Source organism: Podarcis muralis, chromosome 8, assembly GCF_964188315.1.
Source record: "Podarcis muralis chromosome 8, rPodMur119.hap1.1, whole genome shotgun sequence".
Classification (NCBI taxonomy): domain Eukaryota; kingdom Metazoa; phylum Chordata; class Lepidosauria; order Squamata; family Lacertidae; genus Podarcis; species Podarcis muralis.
In genome coordinates this window covers 77,008,270-77,021,098 of record NC_135662.1, presented here as the reverse complement: position 1 = coordinate 77,021,098, position 12,829 = coordinate 77,008,270, and the positions used below count along the sequence as shown (strand labels likewise).

General features: G+C 47.3%; 1 protein-coding gene across 1 annotated transcript in view; it reads left to right on the top strand.

The window, feature by feature from the left end:
- Positions 1 to 12,829, top strand: part of ANKH (ANKH inorganic pyrophosphate transport regulator) — a 136,024-nt gene that overhangs the window by 93,779 nt on the left and 29,416 nt on the right. The window contains exons 4-5 of the mRNA XM_028737955.2: positions 9,945 to 10,028; positions 11,385 to 11,555. Coding sequence (XP_028593788.1) covers positions 9,945 to 10,028; positions 11,385 to 11,555 — 255 coding nt within the window. The remainder of the gene's footprint in view (positions 1 to 9,944; positions 10,029 to 11,384; positions 11,556 to 12,829) is intronic.

The window sequence follows — 12,829 nt, the reverse complement described above, 5'->3', positions numbered from 1 at the left end:
GGGATGTATGGTATGCATACATACCATATGTATGAGGGACGCGGGTGGCGCTGTGGGTTAAAGCCTCAGCGCCTAGGACTTGCCAATCGAAAGGTTGGCGGTTCGAATCCCCGCGGCGGGGTGCGCTCCCGCTGCTCGGTCCCAGCGCCTGCCAACCTAGCAGTTCGAAAGCACCCCCGGGTGCAAGTAGATAAATAGGGACCGCTTACTAGCGGGAAGGTAAACGGCGTTTCCGTGTGCGGCTCTGGTTCGCCAGAGCAGCGATGTCACGCTGGCCACGTGACCCGGAAGTGTCTCCGGACAGCGCTGGCCCCCGGCCTCTAGAGTGAGATGGGCGCACAACCCTAGAGTCTGTCAAGACTGGCCCGTATGGGCAGGGGTACCTTTACCTTTACCTTATGGTATGCAAAATGAACCACGGAAGGAGAAGAACGGAAGTAATTGATTTAAGTTTGTTTAAATGAATATTTTGAAATGTAAATTAGTGTGTGTGTGTGTGTGTGTGTGTGTGTGCTCCCTTCTTCTCTTTCCATGGTTCATTTTGCATACCATACATCCCTGCATATTTTACATCAACTAAACCATTCAGTAATCCATTCTTACATCCAACAAAACTATATATATATATATATATATATATATATATATATATATATATATATGCAGGTTTTGGTGTCCTCGGGTGTCTTCCCGTGTAAAAGTTGGGGTGTCTAGGCGACGTTTCGACGAGGTCTCACTCGTCATCTTCAGGCTGGTGCTTTTGGCTTCTTGTTACTGGAACAGAGCAGGATCTCAGTGTTTGAGTTCCTATAAATACTGTTGAGGAGGTGTGGTGTATAGCCTCCAATGTTCTGGGCAGAGAGGGAGTTCCCAGGCTAGTGTGCCTTTTCTTCTTTTGTTCCTTAATTGCTTGAGGGATATCTTGAGTGATTTCTTGAGTGATATCCTGAGTATCACTTAGGTGGGTCATTAGGTGTGGATTAGTTGCTAAAGCCTTTGTGTCTTGACCTCTTGAACTTTGTGAAGAGTTTTTCTGAGAAGATGGCTGAACTGCATTTAGTTGTGCTCTGGCTTGGCTTCGTGTATAGGGGCGAGCTGTGGTTTTGTGGCCTGTGCCAGCCAGATCTGTGTAGGGATTGCAGGGGGGTGCAGCATCCGGAGGTGCCACCATGGTTTGGCTACTGGATGGTGTCTGTAATTTATCTGTGGAGAGGGTCTGGGTTTGGGTCTGGTGTGGTTGATTGGTGATGGCGTTCTGTGTGCCTCTGGATCTGGTGTCAGTTTTTGTGGGGAGGGCTAATTTCCAGATGTCTGGCAAGCGGGATGTGTCATCACGCTTGTTCATGTTGTGAGGGTGTTTCTCTATCTCGATGGCTTCCATGATTATTCTCTTGTGGTGATGTTCCATGTTAGAGAGCAATTTGGAATCTGCAAAATTAATTTCGTGTCCTGTTTCTTTCATGTGTTGGAAAAGAGAGGAACTCAAACACTGAGATCCTGCTCTGTTCCAGTAACAAGAAGCCAAAAGCACCAGCCTGAAGATGACGAGTGAGACCTCGTCGAAACGTCGCCTAGACACCCCAACTTTTACACGGGAAGACACCCGAGGACACCAAAACCTGCATTCCTGTACCCGTGAAAATCTACGAAAGCATATATATATATATATATATATGGCTATTGGTCACTTGAGACCAAGTGAAGGTGCCTGGGGTGCCAACCCTGTAGAATTCTATCTGTTATATTTTATCTGCACAATTGGAATGAACTTCAGGAACCAATAATTTACACTGAAAATCTGACTTTCAAGCTGTCTGGCCCCAAAATGGCAACTAGGCATTCCGTTTTGTTGACTGTGACCCTGGTTTAATGAGCCTTTTGGTGCCTAGCTTATAGATCTGAGTTTCTAACACTGGTTGCACGCTGCTCAAAAGTTCTCCTGGCGCTCCTTACCCACAGACAAAACGAGCTGGAGTCTGGCTTGCTGTGCCATTCAAACCCAGGCTTGTGGTTTGTTTCTCTCCAAGCAAACCATGAACAGTAGTCAAAGATTGTCCTTGGTTTACCGCTCATGATTTGTTTGCAGGAAGCAAGCCATGAGCTCTGGTTTCGATGGCACAACAAGCCAGACTGTGGCTTGTTTAGTCTGTGGCATGGCAGCGGTAGGAGCAGGGGAGGAACTTTTGAGCAGCACGATCAGCACATTTTAAACTATGGTTTAGTGTGATATCTGAACTGCGCCTCTGACTATGCAGTCTCAATTTCATTTCTAAATATTTTAGAAAAATAAATAAATTTTCTGTCAATTATTTTGCAAGTGGTTATTAGGTGTGAGCGGTTAGCAAGATACTTAATGTTTCTTTTAAAAGATACATTCTATTTTTTAAAAAAAGAGATACAGTAGTTCATTCCTCAGAAAGGAAAAAGCAAATTCAAAACCTCCAAATGCAAACGACTGCTGAAATCTCAGCTACTTCAGGTTTGGGATTAAAGCAGTTAGTCAGAACACATCTATTTCTCCCTCCCAGCCTTTTCACCTGACCTGGTTTTGTTGTTTCCAGCTGCTATTTTTATAATCTTTATTGTAACTGTTTCAGATTTCCCTTTTGCAAGCGTGCACTTTTTCATCTCACCCCCCATTGGCAATCCTTTGTCATCGTGTTCCCCCTTTGTGCAACGTCGCATATTTGTGCTCTTTTAACTGCACCTGTGAGCATGAAGGGCTTTTGTCCACAAAGGAACATCATCCGGCTGCACATTAGACGTGGAAGTCCGAGCAGGAGAAACTTACGTGCTCCATAGGAGCCAAAACCCTGTGTGATCAGGGTTTCAGCTCCATTGAAGTCTATGCGCATAGAGTTCACAACAGGCTTTGCCATGGCATGCCTTACTAAGCCAAGCCAAGGTTTAACTTAGTCTGCTGTCCAAAATGGGGTTTGTGGTTAAGCTATCTCCTCGCTCATAGCAAGCAAGCTTGTAACCAAGGTTAGCGAGGAGAGATTTTAACCAGAAGCCCTGGTCTGGATTGCACTCTAAGCCAAATCTTAGAATCATAGAATTAGTAGGGACCCCATGGCTCATCTGGTCCAACCCTCCAATGCAGGAATATGGGGATCTAACCCATGACATCTTTTATTGGTTTAGCATGGCAGAACAAAGGACTAGGGAGGAGAAAAGCAGAAGGGGGAAAAGTGGATGTGAACTCCTCTGGCAGCTCTTATGCTATCATCTATCTATCTATCTATCTATCTATCTATCTATCTATCTATCTGTGGTGGGATGATGAGCTGCTTGTGCGTAAAATGCAAGTCCCTCAGAGTTTGATCAGGTTTTCAAACCTCTGCCTGTGACGGAGCCCCTCCGGCATGGCTGCGTCAATCGCTAGTAGAATCCGAAAGTGGTTGCTTTCGGAAACGTTTCCAACATAAAAGCTCTTTCACGGAAACACGTCTTCTGGACTCTCTGCGTGACAGTTTCCGGCGAGGCGTGGGTGTCCCTATAGGAGGTCCTGAGACCTCTCCACTGTTTTCGCTGGAAACGTCTCTGAGCCACCCCTCCGACTCACTTTCCCTGGAAGTTCCTGCTCGCCCCCTACTGGTTCCCTCTTCAGCTGCTCCGTCTCTTTCAACCTGAGGGAGCCTTTGCACCTCCTGTCCTTCCGATGGCAGTTCCCTGACATCCACCTCCCCTCCAGGGCCCCCTTCCCCCCCTCCCGTCTCCTCCCCTCCGGGCTGGGAGGAAGTAAAACCCCTGAAAGAACCTTCCTCATCGTCCGAAGTTTCGAACACTTCCCTCCACCTGCTACTGTCCCTCGTCTCTCGATACTCCTCGTCTTCGGAGTCTATTCCCTCTTCCAACTCCGACTCCGTGAATCCTTCCATTTCCTGTTCCTCGTCGGTGGTGCCGAAGTACTCCCTCCTAAACCTTTCTACCGGCTGTGGTTTCCTAGGGAATCTTTGGTGGAACGTTTCTGTTAAAACCTCGTCATTGACCTCCCCTGCAGTCACCCAGGTGTTTTCTGACTCCGGTTCCCCTTCCCACGCCACCAAATACTCTACCTGATTTCCCTTCCACCTGGAATCGAGGATTTCCGCTACATGGTTGCTGCGTTCCCTCTCTTCCAAGGCTGGTCCCCTGACGTGCTCCCCTTCACGTCCCCCCCTGTATGGTGACAGTAACGACCTGTGGAACACTGGGTGCAATTTCATGTGGTTGGGTAACCGGAGTTTGAAAGCCACCGGGTTGACCTGCTGAATGACCTCAAAGGGTCCCAATCTTCTGGGCCTCAATTTCTTACAACCCCCTTTGAACGGCAACCCTTGGGTTGACAGCCACACTTGATCCCCCACCCTTATGGTTTCACCTTCCCTTCTGTTCTTGTCTGCCTGCTTCTTATATTGTGCCTTGGCCCTTTCTAAGTTGAGCTGGAGCTGATGATGGATCGCTTCCATCTCCTCTACAAAATGTTCAGCCGCTGGAACGCTCCATCTCTCCCCTCCCTCCCCTGGAAATGCCCTGGGGTGACACCCGTAATTAGCCAAAAAGGGGCTCATCCCTGTGGACACATTCTCCGCATTATTGTAGGCAAATTCTGCCAGCGCCAACTTCTCGACCCAATCGTTCTCTCTGTCATTGACATAACACCTCAGATATTGTTGAAGAATGCCATTTGCTCTTTCCGCCTGCCCGTTGGTTTCAGGGTGCCGGGCCGTTGAAAAATTGACTTCCACGTGCAGCAAGCTCATGAGCTTCCTCCAGAACCTGGAAGTAAATTGTTTGCCGCGGTCCGAGATCACCCTCAAGGGAGCCCCGTGCAACCTAAAGATGTGTTCTACAAACAACTTCGCTGTTTCTTCCGCTGTGACTGCATGTGAGCATGCTACAAAGTGGCACATCTTTGTTAACAGGTCTACTACTACCATGATGGCTGTTTTCCCCTTGGACTTCGGCAGATCCGTCATAAAATCTATTGATACCGCTTCCCAAGGCCGTTCTGGTGTGGGTAATGGTTCTAATAACCCTGCCGGCGCCCGTCTTTCCCCTTTGGCTCGCTGACATTGGTCACACCCTCTTACATACTCCCTTACATCTTCCCTCACCTTGGGCCACCAGAATTCCCTGGTAACCAACCCCATGGTCTTGTGTTGCCCAAAATGTCCCGCCGTGGGACTATCGTGCAACTGCTTGAGTACTCTCCCCCTCAATTCACCTTCGGGTATATACAGTGCCCCTTTGTAATACAATGCCCCATTTCTTTCCTCAAAACCTTCGGGGCTCTCGCCCTCCCCCCTGAGTCCTCTGAGCTTATCCTGGGCATATTCATCATTTTCCGTTTCCTCTACCAGTTCTCGTTGCCCCACCAGCGCCGCCCCACACACCCAGCGGTCCTCAGGGATGACATGTCTCTCTTCAATCGCCCCCTCCCCCTCCCAATACTCTGGTTTGCGTGAGAGAGCGTCCGCCCTGACGTTTTCTGGACCTGGCACATAACAAATTTCAAAGTTGAATTTAGAGAATTCCTGTGCCCATCTCACTTGTCGTTGGTTGAGCACTCGAGCTGTTCTCCAATACTCTAAATTCTTGTGGTCGGTGCACACTTGCACCTTGTGTTGTGCCCCAATTAATAAATGTCTCCACCTCCGGAACGCTTCGTGAATGGCAAGTAGTTCCCTGTCATACACCGTGTAGTTCCTCTCGGATTTATTCAGCTTCCGCGAGAAGAAGGCACACAGTCTCCACTCTGACATACTCCTCCCCGGTTGAAGAAGTACCGCCCCTACCGCCCGGTCGGACGCATCGGTTTCCACTCTCATGGGTTTTCGTAAATCCACATGCAGAAGTTGTTCTTCCGAGGCGAAAGCCCTTTTCAGTTCTTCAAATGCTCGCTCCGCCTCCGCCGTCCAAACAAATTTCTTCTTGCTGCTGAGGCAGTCGGTGATGGGCGCCGTCAAGTGGGCAAAGTTCTTGATGAACTTCCGATAAAAGTTCCCAAACCCCAAGAATCTTTGCACATCCTTCTTGGTCTTCGGTGTCTTCCATTCCAGTACCGCTTGGACCTTGCCTGGATCCATGGCCAATCCCTTGTCTGACAAGCGGTACCCCAGGAATTCCACCTCCTTGGTATGAAACTGGCACTTCTCCAGTTTCACCCACAGCTGGTTGGCTTGCAGCCTGCCCAACACTTCTCGAACGTCCCTCACATGCTGCTCCTCATCCTCCGAATACACCAACACGTCGTCTAAAAAGGCCACACAGTTCTTGTAGAGCAAAGGCCCCAGAACGTGGTTAATAAACGCTTGAAAGCACGCGGAGCCTCCTTGTAGACCGAAGGGCATAACGAGGTATTCAAAGGCTCCCAAAGGGGTGAACATGGTGGTCTTCCATTCATCTCCCTTCCTTATGCGTATCAGATTGTACGCCCCCCGCAGGTCCAGCTTTGTAAAAATCTTTCCCTTCCTTACCCTGGTCAAAATGTCATCAATACGGGGCATAGGGAAAGCCAGGGGTTCCGACACTGCATTCAAGGCCCTGAAGTCACACACAAGTCTCGGCTTATCTGTGTTTTTTTTTGTCCACAAAAAACACTGGGCTGCCCCCCACCGCTCGGGACTCTCTGATGAAACCTCGCTTCAGGTTTTTGTCAATGAACTCCCTCAGCTCCTGCATCTCCCTGTCGGACATGGCGTACAGCTTGCCCACTGGGAGTTGGGCCCCAGGGAGTAGGTTGATTTGACAGTCAAAGGGTCTATGCGGCGGCAGTTTGTCTGCTTCCCTTTCGCTGAATACGTTGCTCAGATCTGCGTATTGCGGGGGCACCTTCCCTCTGCCCATTACTTCCATCCCGGCTAGGGTGACTCTGTCTCCGCCCTGAACCTTCCCCTGCTTGCAGTGTTCTAGGCAATGCGCTGACCCAAAGGAGACCACCCTCTGATGCCAGCCCACTAGCGGATCGTGTAGCGCCAGCCAGCTCATCCCCAAAATGATGGGAGCTCCTCCCAAGGTGGCCACATTAAACGCTATCCGTTCGGTGTGCCTTGCCACCCTCATTATCATCGGGACAGTCTGTTGGCTAACTTCTCCTCCCAACAGCTCTCTGCCATCAATCGTGGTCACCTGCAAGGGATTACTTAAAGGGATGGTCTGTATCTGGTGCTCAGCTGCAAACTCCTTACTCATAAAATTACAGGAGCTGCCTGAATCCAAAAGCGCCTTGACCTGTAGGGGGTGTCCATTTGGCAGCTCTAGTGACACTTCTATCACTAAAGCAGGTCTGGGTGGTTCTGGCGTGGGCACTTTCACTGCTCTTTGGCCTGGCTGCTGTGCCCCGACGGTGGTAGCCAGGCGTTGGCTTTTACTTGCTCCTTGTTTTCCTCCTCCCTTTCCCCCACAGCTCCTGCCATCCCTTGCCATTCCTTTCTTTGTGGGCAGACTCTGGCAAAGTGCCCTGGCTGTTGGCAGAGATAACATTTCTTGGCGCTCTTTCCCTCCTTCTTCCGCCCTTCACTGGGATTTGAAACTGCGCGCGCCCGCGCTGTTCCAACTTCCATCGGCTCTGCCGGCGGGAAAGGTGGCTCTGGAATGTCCGGAATGCGCAGTTCCCTCCAACGTTCTCCTTTCCCTTCCCGCCTTTCCAAAGCTCTCGCTTCCTGGCGCGCTCCTATGGCCAGCGCGGATTTGGTCAGCTGATCCATAGACTCCGCCCTTGGCCCCCGGGAAAGTTCATCTTTAACGGCCGAAGAAAGCCCCTCTTCAAAAAGCATTTGGATGGGTTCCGCCGATAGGTCCCACCCCAATTTATGAATCAGCATAGTAAACTCAGTCCAGTACTCACGGACAGATCGGCTCCCCTGTTTGCAAGCCATTAACTGCCTTCGTACCACCCCCTGCTCAATGTCACTGGAAAACATCAGGTCCATGGCACGAAAAAACTTCCTCGTGTCCTTTAGTATCTCATTATTCACTGCCATCAGGGGTCGAACCCAATCCTTCGCCCCCCCTTCGAGATGGCCAATTACAAAAGCCACTCGCGATTCCTCGTCGGGGAAGTCATCATACTGCAGGTTGAGAGCGTATTGCATCTCAGTTCTAAAGGCATGATAGTTTCTGGGATCTCCCCCGAATTTCTGCACCAATCCTGGCACCTTTCTGGCTATCGAGGTGGTTTTCTCCTTTCCCTTTTCTGCATCCTGAGCCCTCCTCTCCTCAAGCCTCGCCGTTTGCATGGCCAGCTGGATCTCCAACGCCCTGTACCTTTCTTCCAGGCTTGGACCTCCTCCAGCTGCTCCTGCTCCTCCGGTTCCGGCTGGGTCGCTCATGATGCCGCTGCTTGCACAAGCTGGCTTTCAGGGACTTTCGGATTGCTGTGGTGGGATGATGAGCTGCTTGTGCGTAAAATGCAAGTCCCTCAGAGTTTGATCAGGTTTTCAAACCTCTGCCTGTGACGGAGCCCCTCCGGCATGGCTGCGTCAATCGCTAGTAGAATCCGAAAGTGGTTGCTTTCGGAAACGTTTCCAACATAAAAGCTCTTTCACGGAAACACGTCTTCTGGACTCTCTGCGTGACAGTTTCCGGCGAGGCGTGGGTGTCCCTATAGGAGGTCCTGAGACCTCTCCACTGTTTTCGCTGGAAACGTCTCTGAGCCACCCCTCCGACTCACTTTCCCTGGAAGTTCCTGCTCGCCCCCTACTGGTTCCCTCTTCAGCTGCTCCGTCTCTTTCAACCTGAGGGAGCCTTTGCACCTCCTGTCCTTCCGATGGCAGTTCCCTGACACTATCTATCTATCTATCTATCATCTATCTATATCTTCTTTCTTTCTGTCTTTCTTTCTTTCTTTCTTTCTTTCTTTCTTTCTTTCTTTCTTTCTTTCTTTCTTTCTTTCTTATTTTATACCACCCTTTAACCAAAGATCCCAGGGCAGTGTGCAACATTAAGAACCTAATTTACACAGCATAATAGTAAAAACCTAAAGGGACGCAGGTGGCGCTGGGGTCTAAACCACTGAGCCTAGGACTTGCCGATCAGAAGGTTGGCAGTTTGAATCCCCGCAACGGGGTGAGCTCCCATTGCTCGGTTCCTGCTCCTGCCAACCTAGCAGTTCGAAAGCACATCAAAGTGCAAGTAGATCAATAGGTACCACTCCGGCGGGAAGGTAAACGGCATTTCCGTGCACTGCTCTGGTTCGCCAGAAGCGGCTTAGTCATGCTGGCCACATGACCTGGAAGCTGTACGCCGGCTCCCTCGGCCAATAAAGCGAGATGAGCGCCGCAACCCCAGAGTCGGCCACGATTGGACCTAATGGTCGGGTGTCCCTTTACCTTTAATAGTAAAAACATAATGCACAACACAATAATATACAGCATGATAATAAAACAATCATAATAATAACAACCTCTGCCGCAAATTTATCAAGCCATAGATTATTTAACGGCCGGAGGCCTGGGTAAAGAGGAATGTTTTCGCCTGATCCCTAAAGATATGTAATGATGGCGCCAGGCAAGCCTCTCCAGGGACAGCATTTCACAGGAGGGGAGCCACCACAGAAAAGGCCCGTTCTCATGTTGTCACCCTCGGAACCTCTCAGGGAGTTGGGACGTAGAGAAGGGCCTCGGATGACAAGGTCGGTTTGAATGGGGAGAGGCAGTCCTTAAGGTATTGAGGTCCTGTGTAAGACTTTATAGGTCAGCGCCAGCACTTTGAACTGAGCCCAGAAACTTAAGCCATAGTTCAGCTTTTCATGATGTCCAGACGCGGCAGATGTCTGCCTGGTCTTGCCCAATGATATTTCCAGTTTCTCTTACTCTCCATACGGTCTGCTTCTTCAGAGAGCCCCTCAACCTTCTGGAGCAGGTTTGGAGGGTGAGCCAGGAGTTGCAGGGGAAAGGAGAAGCAGGAGAAGACCCATTGCCTGAGTTTGTAGATCTCACTCACTCTTCTGTTCTCTTCAGGCTTGGACCCACGCAGGTATTCTTCTGAAACACAAATACAGTTTCCTGGTTGGATGTGCCTCCATTTCAGACGTCATTGCTCAGGTAAGGATTTATTTATGTCACGACTATTTCTGTTGCAGAAAGAGCCGTGCCAAATTTGTAGGATAACCGTGCTTAGAACAGTCTTTGCAAGATTATCTATATCTATCTATCTATCTATCTATCTATCTATCTATCTAGGACCCTTTTGAAATGGAGTGGAAATAGTTCTGCTTGCTGACATGGGGACTGAAGAGTTGACACTAAATACATGTTAAATCCTCTCAATTATTGCTTGTTGGGTTGCATTTCTCGATAATATAGTGGTACATTTTTTCTGATAATAATTATTATTGTGTTGCTGAATAGCTGGATCTAGCTAAGCTACTTCCTGCTCATGTCATTATAGCCAGTATGAATTAATCTGCTGTGCATTAGACAGCTGCGGAATAGATGTAATTAAATCCAATTTTGACTGTCTTTGTGCTTATGCTATACTTTGGCGTTCTTCCTTTCCCTCTGAGCCAGTTCACACAATTGCTTTTGGATAGAAAAGTCACAACAGATAAATTTTCTCTGTCAACTTTCGTGCGGTAAAGTAGATGATGTAGAAGCATCCTTTAGTGCTAAAAGCGCAAGTAACAGCATTAGGAAATGGGAATTCCTTAAAAATGTTGGTGTGAGTTCTCTTTCAGAAAGTCCTACTTGAAGTAGACCCATTGAGATTTTAAGTTCATTGATTTCATTGGGCCTGCTCTAAGTATGACTTTGTCAAATATCGCCCCTGTCGTTCCTTGATTTTTGACATTAAATCAGCCTAATGGTATAAAGGCATTCACTATTTAGCTTTTTGCTATTGGATTTCTCTGCGTTTGTCATTTGATTTCTCTGGGTAGTATTCTTTAAGTGATGCATGCTACTAGATGACATGTATTATATACTTCGTTGGAACATATAGTTCAAGAATTCCATTCATTTTCTCCCTCATACTGCATATAATACAATCTTATTATAGATACCCTTTATCTCTACATTTCTTTTAAATAATAATAATCTTGGGCCTTCTAGCCATACCCATAGCCCTTGATGAATAAGCTCCTAACATCTAAAGAAAATAGCCTCCTCTCAAATTAATGAAATCGTTGGCTTATTCAGACAAGTTTATTGAGGGCGGGGAACAGACTCAGAAGCTTCTCTTACATATTTATAATAGAAAATCAAAATAAGTAGTTTCTTGAAATTAGAGGACCAGAGAATTTCCAGAACTGAACATGCATTTCCAGCAAAGACCTCTGAATAATAATTAAGAATTGCATTATGTTCTGAACACTATGACTGTGTCCGAAACTATTTAGTTTTCACATCAGAATTCAGAATCTTGTTTTCATAACCAGTCTTTCTTTCCCTTTCTCTTGACAGGTTGTTTTCGTAGCCATTTTGCTCCACAGTCATTTGGAGTGCAGAGAGCCCCTCCTCATCCCTATCTTGTCGTTGTACATGGGAGCCCTTGTCCGATGTACCACCTTATGCCTGGGCTACTACAGAAACATACATGATATTATTCCGGACAGTAGCGGGCCAGAGATGGGGGTATGTTTTGATGCATTTGTCGATCTTGCTATATGATTACATTCAGTACACCAGGATTGCAAAACAGAACCTAAAAACCACTGGCCCTATTTACTTTAAACTACTTGTTCATCTGCCCACATATACTTGTATCATGTGAGAGACCAGAACTGAAAAACAACGCTCTCCATTTGCTAGACAACAGGGGGAAGCTTTTGAAAGTGATTGTTAATTGCTAATTGCTAATTGTTAATTGGCAGCTTAATTGCTGCTTAACAGGCTTACAATGCACCCCGCTAAGGGGTTGCTAAGGTTATAAACTTCATTTACAGTGGTACCTTGGGTTACATACGCTTCAGGTTACAGACTCTGCTAGCCCAGAAATAGTGCTTCAGGTTAAGAACTTTGCTTCAGGATAAGAACAGAAATCGTGCTCCGGCGGCGCAGCAGCAGCGAGAGGCCCCATAAGCTAAAGTGGTGCTTCAGGTTAAGAACAGTTTCAGGTTAAGAACGGACCTCCGGAATGAATTAAGTACTTAACCCGAGGTACCACTGTATAAACGAATACTGGCACTCCTTTTATACCCAAAAAACACACTGATTATTATTATTATTATTATTATTATTATTATTATTATTATTACTACTATTACTATTATTATTACTATATTTGTGCTAAGGGTAACCTCCACCACAATGCTATACTCATTACTTGGCAGCAATTAATTGCCAGTTTAACGTACTTCTCTTACATCCTTCGATATATGGAAGCTGTGACGATGCCCTGATATTTTATACAAAATATATTTGTATTTATGTTGCTGCCTTGTCTATGCTGATTGCAGTCCTCTTGCCATAGCCTCTCTCTTGGCCATTTCTTGTAACCACAGTATTTTCTTCAGTGTAGTGAAGCTCAGTACTGGATTTAGAAAAAAAACAAAAACACATTTCTTTCTGTGCTGTTATTTTAAGATGTCAGCATGATTAGCATAGAGCCAGGGAAATACACCGATAGTTGCAGGACCATTTCTGAGTCACTCAAAGCCACATACCTTTACGAATGCTTCCTTGCAGGAGTGTATATCAGAATGGATTTAAAAACATTTAAAAAATATGGCACTTCTTAAATCCGTAGTTGCAGATAGTACTTTTGTTAGGTGCCAGAACACTTTTTCTCATGAATTGAAAGCCCACTGCTGCAATAATCCAAATCACATACCGTATTTTTTGCTCTATAAGACTCACTTTTTCCCTCCTAAAAAGTATGGGGAAATGCGTGTGAGTCTTAAGGAGTG